The sequence below is a fragment of the Hylobates moloch genome, unplaced genomic scaffold (genome assembly GCF_009828535.3).
Source record: "Hylobates moloch isolate HMO894 unplaced genomic scaffold, HMol_V3 SCAFFOLD_15, whole genome shotgun sequence".
NCBI lineage: Eukaryota > Metazoa > Chordata > Mammalia > Primates > Hylobatidae > Hylobates > Hylobates moloch.
Genome location: NW_026652290.1, coordinates 12,142,254 through 12,168,641, shown reverse-complemented (window position 1 = coordinate 12,168,641; position 26,388 = coordinate 12,142,254). Strand labels below are relative to the sequence as shown.

The following is a 26,388-nucleotide window of genomic DNA, read 5'->3' as shown; positions in this document are numbered from 1 at the left end:
TCCAGGCTGGTCTCAAACTCCCGGCCTCAAGCAATTCACCTGCCTTGGCCTCCCAAAGTGCTGGGATTATGGGTGTGAGCCACCTCACCCAGCCTGATTCAATTTTTTAATTGTACATTTTAAAATAACTTAGAGTGTAATTAGATTGTTTGTAACACAAAAGATAGATGCTGGAGGGGATGGATACCCCATTCCTCACATTGTGCTTATTTCACATTGCAGGCCTTATGAAAACACCTCATGTACCCCCTAAATCTTTACACCTACTATGTACCCACAAAAAATTATTTAAAAAATAAATATTGATTCAATTTTTCTTTTTATCTTTTTTTTCTGCAACCTCGCCTTGTTCAATGATTCTCTGCCTCAGCCTCTGATACTGGGTTACAGGTGCCTGCCACCATCCTGGTTATTGGGATTTCACCATGTTGGTCAGGCTGGTCTTGAACTCCTGATCTCGTGATCTGCCTGCCTCGGCCTCCCAAAGTGCTGGGATTACAAGGCATGAGCCACCACGCCTGGCCTCAATTTTTAAACAAACATAAATGAACGTGTGAGATACAAGATAAGTAAATATCCTTTTAGGTTTGACTTTCATGTAATAGCAGAGGGGGAAAAAGGCAGTTTAACTACCATTGAAAGGATGAAAAAAGAGACCTGAACTAGAATAGAACATAATGGGAATGATAAGCTTGACTGGACACAAAAGGGATGAAATTGTTTCTTATGGTGACACATAATGGCAGTAGAAGGCTAAGGAAAATAGTATATACCATTTGTGGGTGGGTGTGTGTGTGTGTGTGTGTGTGTGTGATACTGTTCATGTGTTTTTATTTCATGGTATTCTTTTCCATCCTGGGTAAATGTCTTTTTACATTTCTTGGATACTCACAGTCTCCCTGTAACATTCCTTTCTTCCTGCGAAACAAATCCAGTGATTGTCAAAAACCTCTCGTGGAAGATTCAAGCATGTTTCAATAAATGAAGGATTTTAATTCGGTGAATTTGCAGAAACAACGAAAGCATTTATAATGAAGTGTTTATGACTCCAGGCCTCTGGATATCTAGTGAGGTTTTTATGACTTGAAAGTAGGAAACACATAATGAATACAAGAAACAACACACAGCTATACACACTTGAGTGCTGAGTGTCTCAAATTCATGGAAATCAAAAGAACAGCATCGAGGCATCAGTAAATGTACCCTATTACACGAAGCACAACACAGCTGTCGGCTGGAAACAAGAATTCAATAATGTGCTAATGGCTCGCTTTCGAACATTTTTTTCCCCTTAACTGTGAATAGATTCTTAAAAAAAAACAAAGGTGTTCAGAGAAAGGCATCCCTGGCACCTTCAACCCATGCAAATGCTAGCCTCAGATACACATTAGCGACTCACGTGCGAGAGCAGGTGCGTTTCTGGAGTGTCAATAACATTTCATTATATTTGGAAAGGGCAAGGCATAAATCTTACAGGTATTTTCAAGAAACAGATTCTCAAAACTAGCCTGAGCCATCTGTGAGAAAAGAAACACAGTGGACCCTGGGGCAATATAAATATGGCCTTTTAAATTATTATTATTATTTTGGAGACGGAGTCTTGCTCTGTCACCCAGGCTGTAGTGCATCGGCGCGACCTAGGCTCACTGCAACCTCTGCTTCCTGGGTTCAAGTGATTCTCCTGCCTTGGCCTCCCGAGTAGCTGGGACTACAGGCACCCATCACCACGCCCAGCTAATTTTTGTATTTTTAGTAGAGATGGGAGTTCACCATGTTGGCCAGGCTGGTCTCGAACTCCTGACCTCAAGTGATCCGCCTGCCTCGGCCTCTCAAAGTGCTGGGATTACAGGTGTGAACCTCACCCAGCCTTATTTTTACTTTGTATTATCCTCTTTTTAACTGACAACTCTGGCCTTGATAAATATGCTTTGTGAGTGTAAAACACACTATGAAGCTGGGCGTGGTGGCTCACAACTGTAAACCCGGTACTTTGGGAGGCCGAGGTGGGCAAATCACTTGAGGTTAGGAGTTCGAGACCGGCTGGGCTAACATGGTGAAACCCCATCTCTACTAATAATACAAAAGTTAGCTTGGTGTGGTGGCACACACCTGTGCCTCAGCTGCTCAGAGGCTCAGGCACAAGAATTGCTTGAACCTGGGAGGTGGAGGTTGCAGTGAGCCGAGATCATGTCACTGCACTCCAGCCTGGGCGACAGATTGAGACTCCATCTCAAAAAAAAAAAAAACAATACTATGATAGTGGCCCTAGTAAGAGGAGGTCTTTTTACCTTAAAAAGCCACATACAAAAAGGGATGCTGTGGGAAACCAAGGAAGACACTGCCTTAGATAGACACAGAGCTGAGGCCGGAAAACATTTACTTTGGGAACTGCAATTGCTTTCCTGTGCGATAATCAGGACACAGGAGGAAAACAGGAGATCCTGGAGCTTGGTTTCTACGTATCACTTTTCATTCTGGCTCCTGGCTGTCTGGCTGGGTTCTGGAGCGCGGGAGAGGAGCGGCATGCTTCTCTGTTAAAGAAAACACCCGGCCGGGCGCGGTGGCTCACGTTTGTAATCCCAGCACTTTGAGAGGCCGAGGCGGGCGGATCACGAGGTCAGGAAATCGAGACCACGGTGAAACCCCGTCTCTACTAAAAATACAAAAAAAATTAGCCGGGCGTGGTGGCGGGCGCCTGTAGTCCCAGCTACTCGGAGAGGCTGAGGCAGGAGAATGGCGTGAACCCAGGAGGTGGAGCTTGCAGTGAGCCGAGATCGCGCCACTGCACTCCAGCCTGGGCGACAGAGCGAGACTCCGTCTCAAAAAAAAAAAAAGAAAACATCCAGGGCTCTCATGTTTGTGCCAGAGTCCACCATTACCGTGAGCCTGAGTTATGAGAGTTCAAGAGACTGGCAGTCTAGTTCTTGGACCTAAATTCCAGAATTAAACTTTTTATTGTTAATTGGCCCCCAATCTCAATAGACGAATCCATCTAAGTAACAAAAAGCTAAGTGCATTAAGGTTAAATTCCAGTGACTCCAAAATAATTTTGGCAAGCTACTCTTTATCAGTTTTTAAGTGGAAAAATAAACAGATAACCAGCCTATCTGGAATGTAGAGACAATTTGGGTAGTATTTATTCTTATGAAAATGAGAGCAGCTACAAAGGGCAATGCTCAACATTGCATTTCCCATTTTTTTCTCCCATGAGGGACACAGTCATGTTAGAAACCCTGAGAAAATATGAGTCTTCACCAAGTGGGATTCTGCTACAAAATGAACATGCTGGCTGGGCGCGGTGGCTCATGCCTGTAATCCCAGCACTTTGGGAGGCCGAGGAGGGTAGATCACGAGGTCAACTGATCGAGACTATCCCGGCCAACATGGTGAAACTCCGTCTCTACTACAAATACAAAAATTAGCTGGGCATGGTGGCATGTGCACCTGTAGTCCCAGCTACTCGGGAGGCTGAGGCAGGATAATCACTTGAACCCAGGAGGCAGAGGTTGCAGTGAGCTGAGATCGTGCCACTGTACTCCAGCCTGGCGACAGAGTGAGACTCCATCCCAAAACAACAACAGCAACAACAACAACAAAAAACCAGAATGAACATGTTTAGCCAAAGTAGGTATACAATTGAAATCTGCATCCCAAGGCTGTTAATAATTCTTTGGTAGCAGAATTATTATTATTTCCTTTTTTTTTTTTGAGATGGAGACTTGCTCTGTCGCCTAGGCTGGAGTGCAGTAGCACAATCTTGGCTCACTGCAACCTCTGCCTCCTGGGTTCAAGCAATTCTGCTGCCTCAGCCTCCTGAGTAGCTGGGATTACAGGCACGTGCCACCACACCCAGCTAATTTTTTTGTATTTTTAGTAGAGACAGGGTTTCACCAGGTTGGCCAGGCTGGTCTCGAACTCCTGACTTCAAATGATCCACCTGCCTTAGCCTCCCAAAGGGCCGGTATTCCAGACATGAGCCACCACACCTGGCCACTTTGGTAACAGAATTATTAAAGAAGCAGAAATGCTGGGGTATACTGTCTAATGGGACTATTGGGATTTCTTGTTCTATCTCTGGGCATCTTCCGCTTTAGGTGCCTACATTTGCAGATCTTTTGGGTGGCAATTAACCTCAGGGGCTGTGCTCACAGATAAGCCCTTTGGCTGTTTCCCAAGTGCCTCTGTCTGGGAGTAGATGAGTCCAATACCAAACTGAGAAGTGTATTTCCCAAATACACTTGCCTAATAGACATGGAGGTCACAGAATGAGAGATGAGGCGTAAAACATCTATTAGTGGAAGAAAATTGAACCCATGCATAAAATGCATTTTCATCCAAAAAGTGTTTTTTTTTTTTTTTTTATTTTTATTTCTTATTTTTTGGGACAGAGTTTCTCTCTTATCGCCCAGGCTGCAGTGCAATAGTACGATCTCAGTTCACTGCAATCTCTGCCTCCCGGGTTCAAGCAATTCTCCTGCCTCAGCCTCCTGAGTAGCTGGGTTACAGGCACCCACCACCATGCCCAGCTAATGTTTTTGTATTTTTAGTAGAGACAGGGTTTCACTATGTTGGCCAGGCTGGTCTTGAACTCTTGGCCTCAAGTGATCCACCCGCCTCGGCCTCCCAAAGTGCTAGGATTACAGGTGTGGGCCACCCCAACTGGCCCAAAAAGTGTTTTTGAGATGCAGTGACCTGATGTATTTGTGCACCTGTTGTGTATCATGGACTCCAACTTGGCAATATAGACAGTTACCTTGTCCATAGCCCAGGAACTGCTGTTGGTCCCCCACTTACCTTGTGTACAAATTGTTCCACTCTGGTCTGAAGCCCCCAGACCTCAAACTTCACAGTCACCAGCTTGTAGGAGCACATGATAGGCTGATGACTATCTCTCCAGCCTTCCCTCAACTGTCCCCGTCCTGTCTTCTCTGACTTGAAGTGCTTAGGATCCTAGAAAAAAAAAATCAAAGAAATTGATATATTAAAAGTTTGACCATCGATATTAAATGTCAGGAATAAGTATTAAATAACATAGAAACAGGGCTGGGTGCGGTGGCTCACGCCTGTAATCCCAGCACTTTGGGAGGCCGAGGTGGGCAGATCACCTGAGGTCGGGAGTTCGAGACCAGCCTGACCAACATGGAGAAACCCCATCTCTACTAAAAATACAAAATTAGCTGGGTGTGGTGGTAATCCCACCTACTGCCTGTAATCCCAGCTACTTGGGAGGCTAAGGCAGGAGAATTGCTTGAACCCGAGAGGCGGAGGTTGCGGTGAGCCAAGATCGCGCCATTGCACTCTAGCCTAGGTAACAAGAGCAAAACTGCATCTCAGAAACAAACAAACAAACATAGAGACAGAAAGTGGATTAGTAGTTGACAAAGATTGAGGAAAGGAAGGGATGTAGAGTGATTATGAATGAATATAACATTTCCTCTTGGAGTGATGAAAATATTCTGGTATTAGACAGTGGTGATATTTGCACAACCTTGTGCATATGCTAAAAACCACTGAATTGCACATTTATTTAAAAGGGTGAATTATATTGTGTCTCAATTTTTTCTTTTTTTCTTTCTTTTTTTTTTGAGATGGAGTCTTGCTCTGTCGCCCAGGCTGGAGCGCAGTGGTGCGATCTCGGCTCACTGCAAGCTCTACCTCCCGGGTTCACGCCATTCTCCTGTCTTAGCCTCTTGAGTAGCTGAGACTTCAGGTGCTCACCACCACGCCTGGCTAATTTTTTTGTGTTTTTAGTAGAGACGGGGTTTCACTGTGTTAGCCAGTATGGTCTCGATCTCCTGACCTCGTGATCCGCCTGCCTTGGCCTCCCAAAGTGCTGGGGATTACAGGTGTGAGCCACTGTGCCTGGCCTCAATTTTTTCTTTTCTTCTTTTGTAGAGATGGGTCTCACTATGTTGCCCAGGCTGGTCTCCAACTTCTCACCTCAAGTGATCCTCCCTTCTTGGCCTCCCAAAGTACTGGGATTACAGGTGTGAGCCACCATACCTGGCCTCATAACAGCTTTAAATACAGGAGGCAAAAGCTGGAAACAGTCCAAATGTTCATCAGCAAGAAACTAGACAGATAAATTGTGGTCTAGGTGCACAAGGGAATACTACACAGCAATGAAAAAGAACAAATGGCTGATATATGCAAAAACATGTACAACTCTCACTGATGCTATGTTAAGCAAAAGTAGCCAAATGCAATAGCATATACATTGTATGATTCAAATTGAAGTTCAAGAACAAGCAAAACTTTATATATGGTGATAAAAGTTAGATGAGCAGTAATCTCTTTGGGGGTGGGGGTTTGGTGCAAAGGGACATGAAGGAAACTTCTGGGATGATTATATGTTGACCTGGATGTAACGTGTACACATTCACTGAATTTTACACATAAGATTTGTATTATACTTCAATTACAAGAATGAAAAAAACGGGTAAAAGGGTTTTTTTGTTGTTGTTGTTTTTGAGATGGAGTCTTGCTCTGTCACCCAGGCTGGAGTGCAGTAGTTTGATGTTGGCTCACCCCAACCTCTGCCTCCTGAGTTCAAGCAATTCTCCTGCCTCAACCTCCTAAGTAGCTGGGATTACAGGCACCCACCACCACACCCAGCTAATTTTTGTATTTTTAATAGAGGCCGGGTTTTGACATGTTGGCTAGGCCGGTCTTGAACTCCTGAACGCGAGCGATCCCCTGCCTTGGCCTCCCAAAGTGCTAGGCCTCCCAAAGTACAAGCATGAGCCACTGTGCCCAGCAAGGGTTTTTTTTTTTTTTTAAAGTTTAATCATCTAATATTTGTCTAATGATTGCCATTAGCCAATCATTTGCTGATTATTTCATTAGAAGATTATTTTTTTCAGCGATACCTTAGGACATGTAAACTATATAAAACCCAGTAATTATGCTTAAATATGTATGTATGAGCTAATTTTCATTCCTTTTTTTTTTTTTTTTTTAGTCTCGCTAATGCACCCAGGCTGGAGTGCAGTGGCGCGATCTCGGCTCACTGCAGGCTCCGCCCCCCCGGGTTCAAGTAATCCTCCTGCCTCAGCCTCCCAAGTAGCTGGGACTACAGGTGCACACTACCATGCCTGGCTAATTTTTGTATTTTTTGTAGAGATGGGGTCTTGCCATGTTGCCCAGGCTAGTCTCAAGCTCCTAGGCTTAAGTGATCTGCCCACCTCGGCCTCCCAGAGTGCTGGTATTAAAGGCGTGAGTCACCGGGCCCAGCCAGTTTTCATTATCATAAAGAAGATGTGCAGCTGCTTCGGGGTCTGCTGTCCAGTTGTGGGTCTGGGGCTAGTCCTGGTCCTGTTCACGGGGATGTTGGACCCCAGGAAGGGAAAGAACCTCACAACACACAGCAGAGTCTACAGGGTGAAGCAGAAAATTGGCATCTCCCCTCCCAGGAGAAACCTGGCAGTCAAGGGGTCATGTGTTGAGAAGTAGATAGGATGAGACACAAAATCAGATTGGCTGGGACAACCCCAGCCCTTTTAATGCAGACCAGACTGTGTCTCAGGGGTGGGCTTGGGAGGTAAAAGCAGGCTGCTTACAAATAAAGACAGGTTGGCCGGGCGCCGTGGCTCACGCCTGTAATCCCAGCACTTTGGGAGGCCGAGGCGGGCGGATCACGAGGTCAGGAGATCGAGACCATCCTGGCTAACACAGTGAAACCCCGTCTCTACTAAAAATACAAAAAAATTAGCCGGGCGAGGTGGCAGGCGCCTGTAGTCCCAGCTACAAGGGAGGCTGAGGCAGGAGAATGGCGTGAACCCCGGGGGGCGGAGCCTGCAGTGAGCCGAGATCGCGCCACTGCACTCCAGCCTGGGTGAAAGAGCGAGACTCCGTCTCAAAAAAAAAAAAAAACAAACAAAAAAAAAAACAAATAAAGACAGGTTTATTCTCTCAGGTCTGGCTGTGGCTCCGCCAAGGCCATCTGGCACTGGCCTCTAAAGAAGGCTTTCAGGCTGCCCTTGATTTCCTTACAGATCTGCCTCCTCCGTTAGGACCTTTTTGCTATGGTGACCACTTCCACAACTGTAGCTCCCCTAAAATCACAGTGCACTCCCAGGGCCAACTTCCATGCCAGCTGATGCCAGGCCTTCATCAAAGTAGCAGGTGAATGCTTGCCCTCCTGCCTCTTTTCAATCTCTCCATCCACCATTCCCCACTCTGCTGCCACGGTGGCCTCCCAGATGTAAACTCCCCTCCTCAAAATCTGTCCATGGCACCATGAGTGTAGCATAAAAGTAATATGCCCTGGCAGGAAGGAAGTACAAGGCCTTTTATGTTATTACTTATTTTTCTGGCATCTTTTCCAGGCCAGCCTCCCAAAGCCACACCTCTCTCGTGAGCCTTAAGAAGCTCTTGCTGGCCTCATTCTCCAAAGCCCCAGCAGTCTGGAACCTCCTAGGTAGGCACTGGTCCCCCTTCCTGAAGTTCCTTCTCCCCCACCAACTCCTGCATTCTGCCTGATTCTCCTTTCCTTGCTTCAAGACTTAACTTAGGGTCCCGGCGCAGTGGCTCATGCCTTTAATCCCAACACTTTGTGAGGCCAAGGCAGGAGGATTGCTTGAGGCCAGAAGTTCAAGGCCAGCCTGGCCAACATAGCAAGATCCCAGCTGTATTAAAACAAAAAAACAAAACAAAAACACTTGGCCAGGCACAGTGGCTCAGGCCTGTAATCCCAGCACGTTGGGAGGCCAAGGTGGGTGGATCATTTGAGGTCAAGAGTTTGAGACCAGCCTGGGCAACATGGTGAAAGCCTGTCTCTACTAAAAATATTAAAAAATGAGCTGGGCATGGTGATGCACACCTGTAATCCCAGCTACTAGGGAGGCTGAGGCAAGAGAAGCCCTTGAATCCAGGAAACGGAGGTTGCAGTGAGCTGAGATTGTGCCACTGCACTCCAGCCTGGGTGACAGAGATTCTGTCTCAAAAAAAAAAAAAAAGTATTTCAGTGTCATCCCCTCCAAGGACCCTTTCCTGGGTGGGTCAGAATGACGGCTCCTCCTTTATGCTTCTGAAGCTTCCCCTGTCATGGGTCTGGCAGGTGGGCACATCACAGATGTTGAATACATGCTTGTTGAGTGAATGCTTGAACCCTATTTGACGTATCACACACATGTGGCTGGGACATCAGAATCTTAGCCAAAATTTGGTAAATACCTAAGTGAAAGACTAGTTAAAATTCTATGTTCACAATAACAAGCATTGGCAAAGATAGGGAGAAACTGGAACTCTCATACATTATGACAGAAACATAAATAGTGTGGCCACTTTGAAAAACATTTCAGTAGCTCATCAAAAGATTAAACATAGGGTTACCATTTAACCTAGCAATTTCCCTCCTAGATATCTGCCCGAGAGACTAGAAAACACATATCCACACAAAAACATGTATATGGGCTGGGTGCAGTGGCTCACGCCTGTAACCCTAGCACTTTGGGAAGCTGAGGCAGGTGGATCACTTGAGTCCAGGAGTTTAAGACCAGCCTGGGCAACATGGCAAAACCCCTTCTCTACAAAATTACAAAAATTAGCCAGGTGTGGTGGCATGTGCTTATAGTCCCAGTTACTTGAGAGGCTAAGGTGGGAGGATCACTCGAGCCCAGGAAATTGAGGCTGCATCAAACTGTGAACATGCCACTGCACTCTAGCTTCAGTGACAGAGTGAGACCCTTTCTCAACAAACAAACAAAACCCAAAAAACAAAACATGTACATGGATGTTCTAATTCACAGTAGCCAAAAAAATGGAAACAATACAAATTTTCATGAACCGATGGATACACAATGAGATGGAGTCTCACTCTGTCGCCCAGGCTGGAGTACAGTGGCATGATCTCGGCCCACTGCAACCTCCGCCTTCTGGGTTCAAGCAATTCTCTTGCCTCAGACTCCCGAGTAGCTGGGACTACAGGCATGCGCCACCACGCCCGGCTAATTTTTTGTATTTTTAGTAGAGATGGGGTTTCACCATGTTGGCTAGCTGGTCTCGAACTCCTGACCTCAAGTGATCTGCCCGCCTTGACCTCCCAAAGTGCTGGCATTACAGGTGTAAGCCACCATGCCTGACCATGAAGCCTTCTTAAAAGAAGATATACAGGTCGCCAACAAACATGAAAAAATGCTTAGCATTACTAATCATCAGAGAAATGCAAATCAAAACCACAATTAGATACCATCTCACACCAGCCAGAATGGCTATTAAAAAGTCAAAAAACAATAGATGCTGGTGAGGCTGTGGAGAAAACGGAATGCTTATACACTGTAGGTGGGAAGCTAAATTAATCCACACTGTGGAAAGCAGTCTGGAGACTTCTCAAAGAACTTAAAACAAAGCTACTCAGTAACTGCATTACTGATGAACGGATACAGAATAGATGGCATATCCATATAATGAAATATTATTATGCCATAGGAAGAAATGAGGCCAGGCATAGTGGCTCACACCTGTAATTCCAGCACTTTGGGAGGCCGAGGCGGGTGGATCACCTGAGGTCAGGAGTTCGAGACCAGCCTGACCAATATGGTAAAACCCTGTCTGTACTAAAAATACAAAACATTAGCTGGGAGTGGTGGCATGTGCCTGTAGTCCCAGGTACTCGGGAAGGCTGAGACAGGAGAATTGCTTGAACCCAGGAGGTGGAGGTTGCTGTGAGCCAAGATCACGCCACTGCACTCCAGCCTGGGCGACAGGGCGAGACTCCAACTCAAAACAAAACAAAACAAAAAAAACAAAAACAAACAAACAAACAAAAAACGAGAAATGAAGACTTGATTCTAGAAGCTTGCTCGGTCACTGGACCAAATTGAGGGCTAGCTAAAACAGGTCTAGGGTGGAAGCAGCTTTCCATAAGAAACGGCCATGTCATTTACCATCACCATGGCAATACTGGGAAGTTACTGCCCCTTTCCATGGCAATGACCTGACAACTTGGAAGTTACCACCCACATCCTAGAAATCTCTGCATAAACCACCCCTTAATTTGCATATAATTAAAAGTGGGTATAAAATGAGTGCAGCACTGCCTCTGTGCTGTTATTCTGGGCACACTGCTTAGGGGGCAGGCCAGCTCTGCAAGGAGCAGCACCTCTGCTGCTACTGCTTCAACTTTTTTTTTCTTGTCCTTTTTTTTGAGACAGAGTCTCGCTCTGTTGCCCAGGCTGGAGTGCAGTGGTGCGATCTCGGCTCACTGCAAGCTCTGCCTCCCGGGTTCACGCCATTCTCCTGCCTCAGCCTCCCGAGTAGCTGAGATTACAGGCAGCCGCCACCATGCCTGGCTAATTTTTTGTATCTTTAGTAGAGACGGGGTTTCACCATGTTAGCCAGGATGGTCTTGATCTCCTCACCTTGTGATCTGCCCGCCTCGGCTTCCCAAAGTGCTGGGATTACAGGCGTGAGCCACCGTGCCCTGCCTACTGCTTCAACTTTTAACACCACTGGCTGACCCTTGAATTCTTTTCTGGGCGAAGCCAAGAACCTCCTGGGCTAAGCACCCATTTAGGGGCTTGCCTGCATCAGATACACAACATGTGTTATATCCATACAATGAAATATTACCATGCCATAAGAAGAAATGAAGTCTTCTCAAAGACATACAGGTGGCCAACAAACATATGAAACAGAGCTACCATTCAACCCAGCAACCGCATTATTGGGTATATCCCCAAAGAAAATAAATCATTCTACCAAAAAGACACATGCACTCATATGTCCATCACTGTGCTATTCACAAAAGCAAAGACACGAAATCAATCTAGGTGCCCATGGAATACTACACAGCCATAAAAAAGAATGAAATCGTGTCCATGGGGTACTATGCTCACTACAGGGTGACAGGATCCATACTCCAAAACTCAGCATTATGCAATATTCCCATGTAACTAATCTGCACATGTACCCCCTGTATCTAAAAGTTGAAATTTAAAAAAAAGAAATGAAGTACTGATACATGCACCAACACAGATGAACTTCAGAAAACATGCTACTAAGTAAAAGAAGCCAACCACCAAAGGCCACACTGTATAATTCCATGGATATGAAATGTCCAGAGGAGGCCAATATATGGAGAAAGTAAGCAGATTAGTGGTTGCCTAAAGCTGGGGGAAGGGAGTGGTATGTAGAATGACTGCAAACAGAAACAAAATTTCCTTTTGGGGTGACTAAAATGTTCTAAAATTAGATTAAAATAATGGCTTACAGCTAGATAAGTATATGAAAAAAACGTTGAATTATACACCACTTTTTTTTTTTTTGAGATGGAGTTTCACTCTGTCTAGAGTGCAGTGGCACAATCTCAGCTCACTGCAACCTCTGCCTCCTGGGTTCAAGCAATTCTCCTGCCTCAGCCTCCCAAGTAGCTGGGATTACAGGCACGCACCACCACACCTGGCTAATTTTTGTATTTTTAGTAGAGATGAGATTTCACCATGTTGGCCAGGCTGGCTTGAACTCCCGACCTCAGGTGATCCACCTGCCTCGGCTTCCCAGAGTGCTGTGATTACAGGCATACGCTACCGCACCCGGCCAAATCATACGCTTTCAATGGGTGAACTTTATGGTATGTAAATGACATATTATAAACATTTAAAAAATACAAAAATACAATCTGAAAAATGCTATGTTGCTACCTCAGTGGGTTTTTCAGGGCATGCACTGGCTCTGGGTTTGCTGATGGTCCTACCTAAAGTCATATTACTATTATTATTATTATTATTATTTTGAGATGGCCTAGGCTGGAGTGCAGTGGTGTGATCTGGGCTCACTGCAACCTCCGCCTCCCAGGTTCAAGCGATTCTTCTGCCTCAGCCTCCCAAGTAACTGGACTACAGGTGTGCGCTACCATGCCGGCTAATTTTTGTATTTTTAGTAGAGATGGGGTTTCACCATGTTGGCCAGGCTGGTCTCGAACTCCTGACCTCGTGATCCGCTCACCTCGACCTCCCAAAGTGCTGGGATTACAGGCGTGAGCCACCACACCCGGCCTAAAGTCATATTATCAGAGTCATGATCCTGAGCACGTTTCCAGAGTGTGCTCCATGAGAACCAGGTACAGCATTTCCTTCCACCTTGACCACGTTTCCTTACCCTGGGGGTGTAGGAGGGGCGTATGTGGTCACAGAGCACTTCACTCCATTCAGAACAGACGCAACCCTACACTGACGATCAGGGTTCCCTGAGCTTCCTTCAGGGTCCTTCCTTCTTTGTGTCTGTTGCAGGAAGACAGTGGGCCTGGGGGTAAGGAGAGAAAGGGACTCAAGTGGGACAAATATTTGATTAATAGGATATAAAGCCTGTTTTGCTAATGGAGTAGAACAATATTGACAAAAGAGATTCTGGGAAGGGGGAAGGAAAAGAGAATGAATAAGAAGTATCCGAAGGGAGTAAGTGAGTCTGTGAAGGGAGGGGCTTGTGACCTTGACTGTGGGTGACATTTCTGAATCTTCTCTATTAATTTTGCCATGTTGTGTTTCCATTGCCTAATTACAACCTGGAAACCACCACCGAAATCATATGCATAGGCCTGGAAAGACGATGCTTATTTAAGAATGTGATTCGGCTGGGCGTGGTGGCTCACGCCTGTAATCCCAGCACTTTGGGAGACCAGCCTGGCCAACATAGTAAAACCCCGTCTTGACTAAAAATACAAAAAAACATTAGCTGGGCGTGGTGGCGGGTGCCTGTAGTCTCAGCTACTTGGTAGGCTGAGGGAGGAGAATTGCTTGAACCTGGGAGGCGGATGTTGCAGTGAGCCAAGATCATGCCACTGCACTCCAGCCTGGGTGACCCAGAGAGACTCCATCTCAAAATGGTGGTGAGCAATTTGGGAAGCGGAGGGAGGTGGAGCACGAGGTCAGGATCCAGCCTGGAAACTGCAATCCAAAAAGAGAATGTGATTCATGAGGCTGGGCGTGGTGGCTCATGCCTGTAATCCTAGCACTTTGGAACCCAAGGTGAGTGGATTGCTTGAGGCCAGGAGTTCAAGACATGGTGAAAATCCATCTCTACTAAAACTACAAAAATTAGCCAGGTGTGGTGGCGTGTGCCTGTAATCCCAGCTACTTGCGAGGCTGAGGCAGGAGAATCGCTTGAACCCGAGAGGCAGAGGCGGCAGTGAGCCAAGATCATGCCACTGCACTCCAGCCTGGACGACAAAGTGAGTGAGACTCCATCTCAAAAATAAATAAATAAATAAAAATAAATAAAATAAAATATATATGATACATGAAAAAGGCTAACATAGGGCCTGGCCCGTAGCAAGTGCTCAATTGTTGTTAGCCATTATTGCATTTCCTAAGGCAGTCAAAGGAGCCTTTAAGTAATTTATCCAATCCTATAGTCCAGGGCAGAGACAACATGCTTTTCCATGGCACCCTGGAATTGCTGGGAAATTTGCTGCTTGAGGCCATGGAACTAGTTCCTGCCTGCTCTGTGTTCCTATACCATATAATGCCATTGAGAGTAAAAAGATAATAATAAAATAATAAAACAGGGCAGGAGGAAACTTTTGGAGGTGATGGATAGATTTATGGCATAGCAGCCAGGTGCAGTGCCTCATGCCTGTAATCCTAGCACTTGGGAGGTCGAGGCAGGTGGACTGCCTGAGCTCAGGAGTTTAAGACCAGCCTGGGCAACATGGCAAAACACTGTCTCTACTATAAATACAAAAAATTAGTTGGGCGTGGTGGTGTGTGCCTGTAGTCCTAGCTACTTGGGAGGCTGAGGCACAAGAATCGCTTGAACCCTGGGAGCAGAGGTTGCAGTGACCTGAGATTGCACCACTGCACTCCATCCTGGGTGACAGAGCAAGACTCTGTCTCTAAAAAAAAACAAAAAACAAAAGAAGATTTATGGCATAGATTGTGGTGATGGTTTCACAGGTGTATACTTATGTCCAAAATCATCAAGTTGTATGTATTAATTAAAAAGCTATGTATAGCTTTTTGTATGTTTAAAAAATAAAATAAAATAAATGTTGAATTTGGAAAAAAAAGAATAAAAAGAGAAGACCAATAAATTGAGAGATTATCTACCATACATCTCCAAAGATGGCCACCGTCAATTCCTTCCCCTATTGTGCTGACATGCTGTTCCTCTCACCATTTCCCTGCCCCTTGAATCTAGACTGGTCTGTTATTTGTTTTGACCAACAGAATGTACCAGAAGAGACATTGTGTCAGTTTAGCCTTTCAAGAGAAGCTGGAGCCAGAAACCGGAACCCTCCACAATGTAAGAAGACTAGGCTGATTACCTTAGAGCACCATGCTGTCGGGAGGCCCAAGCTAGCCATGTGGTGAGACCATGTGGCAAGATGCTCAACCAGGTCTTAGATGCTCCAGCCATCTCAGCTGAGACCACGTTGAGTGAAAGGGCCATCTGAGATATTTCAATGCAAGCTCACACCATGAAGAGCAGATCTGGCCAGCTAAACCCAATCAAGAGTGCAGAATTGTGAGAAACAATGCACCCTCATTGTTTTAAGCCACTAAATTTTGGGGCTGTTGCTCAGCAACAGGTAACAAAACACATCCATCAAGCATATTATAAAACAGGTGCATTAACTGGATTACCAAAGATGAAGAGAATGAATGCTGCTTTGTTCTTTCCCAGAGCACACCAAAAGTTCACACAATCAGCCACAAGCCTGAAAGCTGAAAACGAGGAAATTTGTACCTCTCAAGAAGCTCTCATGAGTTAAAATACAGGAGGTGGAGTTAAACAGGGAAATTTGGTTTCTTTCCCCATCTGTCTTTTGACTTCCTCCCAACAGAGGTAAATGATGGCTATTTACCTCTGATGGTTGCATGTAAACAACTATCTTGAGGCTTAGAAGACATGGCTTCCACCCTGCAGTTGACCAGAATATGGACAGGCAAACCCTCAAGAACCTAAGTGGAGGACTTCCTGCTTGGGTAAGCAACTGCATAAGTAAAGGATAGGACAAAGACAGCAAGTAGAAGAAAGCAGGAGTCCAAGCTCCTGGTAATCCAAAGATGTAGGAGACAAAAAACCCAGCAAACAAAGCAAGGTGGGCAGGCACCAGGGGCAGGGAAATAAAATAAAAACCAGTGATGCAGGATTTTTTCTGCTCCTTAGCTCAGCTAGGTCCAAATTCTTGTCTCACAAGCAGGAAGAATTAGGCATGCAGACACCAGAGAGTGAGTGGAGTATAATTTATTACGCGAAAGGCAAGCTCTCAGGAAAGAGAGGATGCTGGGGGTGGTTACCTACCCCAAAGTGGGAAAGTCCCCTAATATGGCTGGGCCTGGGGCTTTTATGGGCTAACAACAGGGAGTGCGTGACCCCTAATATGGCTGGGCCTGGGGCTTTTATGAGCTAACAACAGGGAGTGAGTATGCAAAAAAGGTTAAAGTGAAGATACCACTCAAAAGTGGGCACAACAGTGTAGATAACCAATTAGGAAAGAGTAGGCATATTTAAAATAGGTGAAGGGTGGGGATCAAACAGAGGAAAGACCAGTTCTCAATCCGGTCTGAGGATTTAACCTGTAGCTTGGCTTTCAGGCTTTAAACTGTCTTTGGCTTGGAAGTGGGGTTTCACTGGGGTCCCACCCCTATCTGCCTAGGCATTTGGCTGCCCTCCTGTCACCGTCACCAGGGCCATAGTCTGAGCTGCCTTCATGCCCTTCAGGTCCTGCACAGTGGGTCTGAGTGAGCAAGAGGAACCTGGACCAGTTGGCTGTGCCCGACCTTGCCCTCCCTCCCTGATTCATGGACTGCCCTTGGCTTGTTTCTTCAGTCAATGACAGCTGAGTTTGAGATGGTATCTATTCCAGCATCTTCATGTACATTTCAGGTTCATATTCTTCAAGAATAAAACAAGACTTCGCACTATTAAAAATGGAACACCAGTGGATTGCAATTCCAAAGCAGTTGAGAATTGTCAGGACTGACAACTCACTTCAGTTCAGAATAAGACTGGAAAAGTATTGCTGGCACAGCAAAAACGATGTAGATGCTTAAATCAATGTGTGGTTCCTGATTGCATGACAAAAGTATAGAATTATATTAGGGTATTGTGAAATAAAGTTTTGGAAAAAGGATAGATAGAAATGAGAAGTATGCTGTATTTTCATGATTAAGAATATAATTTTTTTTTTTTCTCGTCCTTAAGTTTGAGACGTAGTCTCGCTCTGTCGCCCAGGCTGGAGTGCAGTGGCGCAATCTCGGCTCACTGCAAGCTCCGCCTCCCGGGTTCACGCCATTCTCCTGCCTCAGCCTCTCCGAGTAGCTGGGACTACAGGCGCCCGCCACCACGCCCGGCTAATTTTTTTGTATTTTTAGTAGAGACGGGGTTTCACCGTGGTCTCGATCTCCTGACCTCGTGATCTGCCCGCCTCGGCCTCCCAAAGTGCTGGGATTACAAGCGTGAGCCACCGCGCCCGGCCAAGAATATAATTTTTAAGCTGAAAGTGGTAATTTGGTTTCATGCCCTCAGTTTTATAGATAAGGACACCAAGGCCTGAGAAAAATAAAATGCTTTGCCCCCAAATCACAGGCACACGGCAATAGAGCTGGGACTAGAATCCCAGCCTACCCTACTTCTGGCTCGATGTTCTTTCCACTACATTTACTTTTAATATTAAACAGAAAAAGGGTGTTTTTGTTATAGCCCAGTGCCAAATAAGCAATTAACAATTGGGCTTTTTATGGCAACATTGTGTCGATATTTTGCAGTCTGGTGTCATATCTACAGCTGTTGATTTCATCTAGTCAATCTCAAACATGGCCTATAATTAAGGATTCACTTTCAAAGAGCTGGAGGGAGGTAAGGGAAAGGACTCCTTTAATCAAAACTAAAGATTAGAAATGAACATCCAGGTAAATGCTTTTGAATGAAGATGAGCCAAAAACAAAACAAAACAAAACAAAAAAACGGGGGTGAGGAGGGGAAAGGAATCAAATTATCTGGTCTTATCTGAAATAGTCCAGTCGCTGCAAACTTCTCTTTTCACATTCTACCCCCTCCTCCTCACTGTCCTCCTTAACACCTCCCAAGACCCATTCTTTATGAAGTCATTTTCTTTCCCATTTTCTCATTTGGGTTTATGAACATTCTAAATTGCCCCCTTCACACATCAGTTGACCTCTCTTACAACATTTTCCAAAAAATATATATATATATATTTCTGTTTTGTATTTCTACAGTGTCTGTAGTATTTTGGTCCTGATTCAAACTCTTGTTATAGCACTTATTCTTTATAAAAGAACATAATTATTTTACATTTTAATCCCCCATTTCCAGGTTTCCTTATTTTAAAAGGAGGTTTATAAACCTCAACCTTCATCCCCGATGTTAAAAATCCCCTGGGCCTTTCCACAGGCAAATTTCAAGGTCTGGCCAATTATAAGACGTCATAAGGCTGGACTTTAGTGTGACCGAGATTATGTGTCTTGAAACCCCTGCTGGGTCCCAACTCAGTGCAATCAGAAAACAGAGTGCAAGATGTCTGCCGTGGGTTAAATAAATCCTCCCCAAAGATATGTCCAGGTCTTCACCCCTAGTATCTATCTATGAATGTGATCTTATTTGGGAAAGGTCCTTGCAGATTAATTAAGGATCTTGAGATGAGATCATCCTGGATTAAGTGGGAGGGCCCTAAATCCAATGACAAGTGTCCTTATAAGAGACAGAAGAGAGAAGACACAGAAGAGAAGGTTGTGTGAGGACAGAGGCAGAGATGGGAGTTAAGGAGACACAAACCAAGGAACTTTTGGAGCCACTGGAAGCTGGAAGATGAAAGGAAGGATGGTCCCCTAGAGCCTTGAAATCTCTCACTTTGATTTCAGACTTTCGGCCTCCAGAACTGTGACTGAAACCTCTGGGGATGAGGCCCAGACAGAAGAGCAAGGTTAGACCCCCGTGCTCTGATCTAACTGGTCCTGGGTGGGGTCTGAACAGGTGGTGATCTGAATGTACAGCCAAGATCCAGCCACTGCTATGAAGTACACATATTATCTCCATGCTCTTGATGAGGAACCTGAAGCTCAGAAATGATCAGCAACTCAGCCACAGTCCTCCCAGACCCGGGCTCCCACGAACGTTTGGTCTGAATGATTGTTTCCCCTCCCTCAATTCACATGTTGAAACTTTTTGGATTTTTTTGCAACAGGGTCTTGCTCTTATCTCCCAGGCTGGAGTACAGTGGTGCCGTCACAGCTCACTGCAGCCTTGAGCTCCTGGGCTCAAGTGATCCTCTCACCTGGCTGGGATTACAGGCATGCACCACCACGCCCAGCTAATTAAAAAGTTCTTTTAATGTTTTGTGGAGATGAGGTCTCATTATGTTGCCCATGTTGGTCACAAATTTCTGGCCTCAAGCACACCTCCTGCCTTGGCCTCTCAAAGGGCTGGGATTATAGGTGTGAACCACCGAACCCAACCCATATGTTGAAACTTTTTTTTTTTTTTTTTGGACACGGAGTCTCGCTCTGTCGCCCAGGTGGAGTGCAGTGGCGCAATCTCGGCTCACTGCAAGCTCCGCCTCCCGGGTTCAAGCCATTCTCCTGCCTCAGCCTCTCCGAGTAGCTGGGACTACAGGCGCCTGCCGCCACACCCGGCTAATTTTTTTTGTACTTTTAGTAGAGATGGGGTTTCACCGTGTTAGCCAGGATTGTCTTGATCTCCTGACCTCGTGATCCGCTCATCTTGGCCTCCCAAAGTGCTGGAATTACAGGCATGAGCCACTGAGCCCAGCCCAATTAGTGCTCTTATGAAAGAAACTCTGGATAGCTCCTTCACCCTTTCTGCCATGTGAGGACACAGTGAGAGGGGCGCCATCTATGAACCAAGAAATGAGCCATCTCCAGGCACTGAATCTGTCAACGCTTTGATCTTGGATTTGCCAGCCTCTGGAATTGTAAAAAATCAATGTTTGTTGTTTATAAGCTACCCAGTCTATGGTATTCTGTTACTGCAGCCCAAATGTTTTAACACATCACCCCTACACCACATTCTGTCTGAAATTCTGGCACAACTGATCAGAGGAGAGCTTCCATCTCCCCATCTGTAGAGTGGTGTTAAGAACTCCCGGCCAGGCATGGTGGCTCACGCCTGTAATCCCAGCACTTTGGAAGGACGAGGCGGGCAGATCACGAGGTCAGGAGTTCGAGACCAGCCTGGCCAATATGGTGAAACCCCATCTCTACTAAAAAATACAAAAAAACTAGTCGGGCGTGGTGGCGCATGCCTGTTGTCCCAGCTACTCAGGAGACTGAGGCAGGAGAATCACTTGAACCCAGGAGGTGGAGGTTGCAGTGAGCCAAGATTGTGCCACTGCACTCCAGCCTGGGCAATAGAGGGAGGCTCCATCTCAAAAAAAACCAAAAAACTTCCTCGTGGGTTGTTGCAAGACTTAAATTGGATAAGGTAGGCAAAGTCCCCAGCCCAGCCTGGCACATAGAAGGTGCCTGATGCACAGGAGACATCCCAAAGTGATAAGCACATGATACAAGAATGCCCTGAGAGATGCTGTAGTACACTTTGTTCTAATCTTATTAAGCTCCTCCAAAGAAAGGCAGTGGGAATATCCCAGGGGCTGTAGGATTACTATGAGTTTATTGTTATCCTGTAGTCAAATGTACAGAAAAATGCTGATCATCTCAAAAAATATGACTGCCCAACAGCATGCAGGTTTCCTCGTGTGAGTGAAAGCCTGGGCGGGCATTTCCATTTTCTGGAAGCTGTCACATGCCAGTGTCCGTAAGTATGGTGGTTGGAGGAATTGCGAGAGAAGGGTTCTTGTTTTGTGGGATGTTATGACTGGGTTCTGGGTCCAGGGGAAGCGACAGTCTTCGGTGCTCAGAACCAATGTCTTTCCCTCTTTCTCTTATGTTTCAGGGGGCAGGAACACTGTTCCAAGTGGACGAAAGCAGAGAGCAGAGCAGATTGTCCCTGCCATGGGCCGCTCCCTTCGGCGATTTCACCTGGGGGCCTCTGGAACCTCGTGGTCCCAGCCAAGCAGGGAGCTCTCCTTGAATGGTGCATGTACTGGGCAACCACCTCCCAATGGCAGGATGGGTGAGCCTCAAAGTCCGGCAGGCTTCACGCATCTTAAAGGTGACTTACAAGCTCTCCTTGTGAAGGGCTGAAAGGCATACAGAGGCATATGCTATCCTTTCCTTCCAGTAATCTTACAAGCCAGGGCAGGGCTCTCTTCCTCCCTGGTTCAAGTTCAAGAAATCCTACATTAACTCAGGGCTAAACTTTACCTGGTTGAAATGGTCATTCACTGGAGGGGAATGAAAATGAGATCTGCAATACCTTGGAGGCTTCAGGAAAAGTTCCAGAATGCAGAGAAAGAAATCTAACATGTGATATGTGTTTTTCTTTCATACCTATTTAGGGGAGGGTTAGTTCCCCTAGTGTATTCGTTTCCTGCTGTATCAAGTATCACAGACAACAACAACAACAACAACAACAACTAAAAGATATCACAGACTGGTGGCTTAAACATCAGAAATTTATTGTCTCACAGTACTGGAGGCTAGAAGCCCCAAATCGAGGTGTCATCAGGGCTGGTCCTTCCAAGGGCTGTGAGGAGGAATCTATTTCATGCCTCTCCCCTGGGCATTCCTTGGCTTGTAGAAGCATCACTCTGGAGTGAAATCATCACATTCTCACTGCGTCTTCATATCGTCTTTCCTCTGTGCGTGTCTGTCTCTCTGTCCAAATTCCCTCCCACCTTTTTTTTGACAGAGTCTTGCTGTGTTGCCCAGGCTGGAGTGCAGTGGTGCCATCCAACCTCTGCCTCCTGGGTTCAAGTGATGCTCCTGCCTCAGCTTCCCAAGTAGCTGGGACTACAGGTGCCCACCACCACTCCCAGCTAATTTTTGTATTTTTAGTAGAGATGGGGTTTCACCATGTTGCCCAGGCTGGTCTTGAACTCCTGACCTCAAGAGATCCGCATGCCTTGACCTCCCAAAGTGCTGGGATCATAGGCGTGAGCCACTGCACTCAGCTCCAAATTTCCCCTTTTTATAAGGACACTCATCATACTGGATTAGGGTCCCCCTAATGATCTCACTTCAACTTGATTACCTTTGTAGAGACCCTATCCCAAATAAGTTCACGCACTGGGGGTCAGGACTTCAACACAGCTTTTTGGGGGACAAAAACCCATAACACAAGTCAGAGAGGTTTTTACAAGGCAAGTCTTCTAGGTTCCGCAGTCACTCTTCCAGCTCACTCATGTGGTCACAGAGCACCGAACCCCAGTAGTGGCATCTGGCTCCGCTGGGGATGAGGAACTTCTCTGCAAGCGATGCTTTTGCCTCAAGGGCCCTGCCCAGCTCCTCTCACCCGGCAGCTGGCTGGTGGGGAATGCGTGGGGCTGCAAGTTCTTCTAGCCAGGGTTTTATAAATTCATCCACAATGAGATCTCTGGCTCCGGATGCTACTGATTCTCTCCAGGCTTGGCAGATGGCAAATTGGACCCTTGTAGTTAAAGCCCATCTGTATCGAGGGGGTTGAGCTGGTGCCAGGGCTGTTTCCCTGGGGCCAGATGGACTTCGGCACATCTTTAGAAGGCATCCACTCTATAGGATCAGCCACACCTGCAGGCCTCATCCATCTCACACTGGGACAAGGCAGAGCAAAGGGCTTGTTCGAGCAGCCCGTGTAAAACCGCGTCCTCATTTTGGATAGAACCAGTCTCCCACCTGGAAGGTGCAAGGAGAAGCCCACAGGAGAGTTTGGTCCAGCTGGGGCTGAGCTTGCATCTCGGAGGCAAAATCTTATTAGCTGACATTCACTGAGATATGAAGTCTCCATGATTAATTACGCTTTCAATTTGAACCACAAAGGGCAATAGCCAACAGGGGCTTGCCCTGTTAATTGAAACGAGAAGTTTTTGATAAATGTCGAATGAAAAAAGGCTAAGCAGGAACTCCAGCCAGGAATTGCTACATTATGTAACTATAACCCTCGGCCCTAAAATAGGGATGGATGAACAACACCTATCACATGTCAGATTTTTTCTCTCCATTCTGGAACTTCTCCTGAAGACTCCAAGGTGTTGCAGATTTCATTCTCATTCCCCTCCAATGAAAGTAAAGTTTAGCCCTGAATTAATGTAGGATTTCTTGAACTTGAATCTTAAGAGGGATACACATAAAACCAAGGAGCTTTCAAAGAAGCTAATCCCCAAAGACCACTTATTAAGTGACCCTAGTCATATGAAATGCCCAGAACAGGGAAATCTATGGAGACAGAAAGTACATCAGTGTGGTTGCTGAGGGTTGGGAGATGGGTGAGGGGAGCGGGCAGGGAGATGATAGCTAAAACTTATGAGGTTTCTTTGTGGGGTGATGAAAATGCTTTACATTTGATTGTGGCGAGATAAACGTGATTATAGTAAAATCCATTGAACTATACATTCAAAATGGCTGAATTGTATGGTATATGATCTATATCTCAATAAAGCTGTTTTTTTTTCTTTTTTAGACGGAGTCTCACTCTGTCACCCGGGCTGGAGTGCAATGGTGCGATCTCGGCTCACTGCAACCCTCACATCCCAGGTTCCAGCAATTCTCCTGTCTCAGCCTCCCAAGTAGCTGGGATTACAAGCACGTGCCAGCACACCCAGCTGATTTTTGTATTTTTAGTAGAGATGGGGATTCACCATGTTGGCCAGGCTGGTCTCAAGCTCCTGACCTCAGGTGATCCACCGGCCTTGGCCTCCAAAAGTGCTGGGATTACAGTGGTGAGCTACTGCGCCCAGCCAATAAAGCTGTTTTTTAAAAAAGAGACAAAACTAAGGAGCTTTCAGAATGTGCTGGAGAACTGACCTAAAACTTGACTTAAAAGGTCAACTGCTATGCATCAGCTTAAAAAAAAACAAACCCAAAACCCTAAATGCAAATCTTGCCAGAAGCAGTCAATTCTTGCTTTGTTAGCAGTTAATACCTAAAGTGCTATTTTTAAAGCATTTGCACTTGGCACTAGAATGCACCGCAAACCCTGAGTGGTTTGTGCTTTTTCTCTGCAAAGTGACTCTCTTAAAGGAGCTTGACTCATAAGATGCATCTGATGTGTAGAAAGGCACTGAAAGGCAGCTGTGGCAAGGGGAGTGTTTCTCTTCGTGTTTTGTACCATTCTCGGTTATAGTTCAGTGCCAGAAACACTTGAAACTCATTGCTTTAAGAAGAGGGACGAGGCAAATGAGAAATTTGAGCACATCACACAAAACAATGTAATAGTCCATGGTTTTGGCCAGGCGCCGTGGCTCACACCTGTAATCCCAACACTTTGGGAGGCCAAGGAGGGCGGATCTTTTGAGATCAGGAGCTGGAGATCAGCCTGACCAACATGGTGAAACCCCGTCTTTACTAAAAATCCAAAAAATTTAGCCAGGCGTGGTGGTGCATGCCTGTAGTCCCAGCTATTCAGGAGGCTGAGGCAGGAGAATCGCTTAAACCCGAGAGGCAGAGGTTGCAGTGAGCTGAGATCGCACCAGTGCACTCCAGCCTGGGAGACAGAGCAAGGGTCCATCTCAGGAAAAAAAAAAAAAGCCCATGGTTTCTAGCCCCCAGGATGCCTTTTAGGAACTGGGGAGAAGATGAAAGCAAATGAAAACTTGCAAGAGAGGTGGCCAAAGTCAAGGAAGGAAGGTGGGAAAAATCACCCCAGGAGCTAACGTTTTCAAGTGCTTGCTCCGTACTAGAGTCTGTGTCAGGCACTTTAGATTCGCTTTCTCATTTCATCCTTGTGATGTAATACAAAATAGATTTGGTTTTTGTCACTGCTTCCTAAGACAATGCTCCGAAAACTCTTGGAATTTCCTGAGTGATGGGGGTGACTTTTGGGATGCATAACAAGCTCCTTCAGATCACATACACAGGTGAGGGGCCCTAGATGGCCTCAAGATGGCTCTGGTCACCAGAAACACCAAGTGATTAGGGGGTTAGAACTTTCAGCCCCATCCACTGACCTCTGGGGAGGGAGGGGGTGCTGAGATTGAGCTCCATAAACACTTAAACACACTGACCTGCTGGGAGGATGGCACACCCAGAGGCGGCACGGAAGCCCCAAGTCCCTGCCCCCCAATACCTCACCTGATGCCTCTCTCCCATTTACCTGCTGCTGAGTCATATCCTTGATAATAAACTGGTAAATCTAAATAAATATTTTCCTGAGTTCTGTGAGCCTTTCTAGCAAATTATTGAGCCTGAGGAAGGAGTCGTGGAGACCCGAGATTTAAAAAAAAAAAAAGTTTTTTTTAGTAAAAAAAATAGAGACGGAGTCTCACTCTGTTGGCCAGGCTAGTCTCGAACTCCTGGCCTCAAGTGATCCACCTGCCTTGGCCTCCCAAAGTGCTGGGATTAATAGGCATAAGCCACTGTGCCCGGCCTATAGCCTGTCAATGAGAAGTGGGGCAGCTTTGTGGGACTGGGGTCTGATGCTAACTCCAGATAGACAGTGTCTAATTGAATTGAATTGTTGGACACATAGCTGGTGCTGGAGAATTGAACTGGTTGGAGACACAGAAAACACCCCAGAATTCTCATAAGCAAGCTACTAAAAGTAGCCCACTATTATCTGCATTTTCAGTAATGCCCAAGGGGATGCCCCCGTGCTATTCCCAAGCTCACACTCCCATGGTTCCATCTCAGCCCTAGCCACGGGCTCCTTCCAAAACTCCTCCTTTAGAAATTTCCAGATGGGCAGCAGGTGCAATCTCTACATTCCTCTGCAAGCTTCTGGGGATACTTATTAGTCTCACCCAAGTCTTGCAGGATGGCAACATTGAGGGTGGGCCTGCAAGTTCCTGGCTCAGCAAATAGTCAGCTATTTTTTGTGTGTGTGTCAGGGTCTCGCTCTGTCACCCAGGCTGGAGTGCAGTGGTGCAATCATGGCTCACTGCAGCCTCGAACTCTTAGGCTCAAGCAATCCTCCCACCTCAGCTTCCTGAGTAGCTAAGACCACAGGCATGTGCCACCGGGCCCAGCTAATTTTTAAAAATATTTTGTAGATGGGCTGTTGCTATGTTGTCTGCGCTGGTCTCGAACTCCTGGCCTCAAGTGATCCTCCCGCCTTGGCCTCCCAAAGTGCTGGGATTACAGGCATAAGCCACTGCGCTGGACCTATAGCCAACTTTTTTTTTGCAGATGCCCCAGCTACTGTAGTTGATTCTTTCAGAATACTACTCCTGTCACAAGGGATTGGGGTTAGGCAAGAAGTATACTCCCAATGACTACAAACTCCCCTCCTCCATCTCCACATAGGGCCTAGGGAAGGGGAAGACAGGGGCAACCAGAGCTGTGGGAAGAGGGTCATCTGGGCCACTGGTGATTAGCAGCTGCCTGGTGAATGTGGAGTCCCAATTCCTCTTTGTCCCCAGCTTTGGGCCTGGTTCCC

The 26,388-nt window shown here is 46.2% G+C and overlaps 1 protein-coding gene across 1 annotated transcript in view; it reads right to left on the bottom strand.

Moving 5' to 3' along the window:
* The window catches only part of PITPNC1 (phosphatidylinositol transfer protein cytoplasmic 1), a 320,302-nt gene that overhangs the window by 22,941 nt on the left and 270,973 nt on the right, over nucleotides 1–26,388 (bottom strand). Inside the window, exon 7 of the mRNA XM_032178375.2 lies at nucleotides 4,795–4,950. Within this exon, the coding sequence (XP_032034266.1) occupies nucleotides 4,795–4,950 (156 nt within the window). The remainder of the gene's footprint in view (nucleotides 1–4,794; nucleotides 4,951–26,388) is intronic.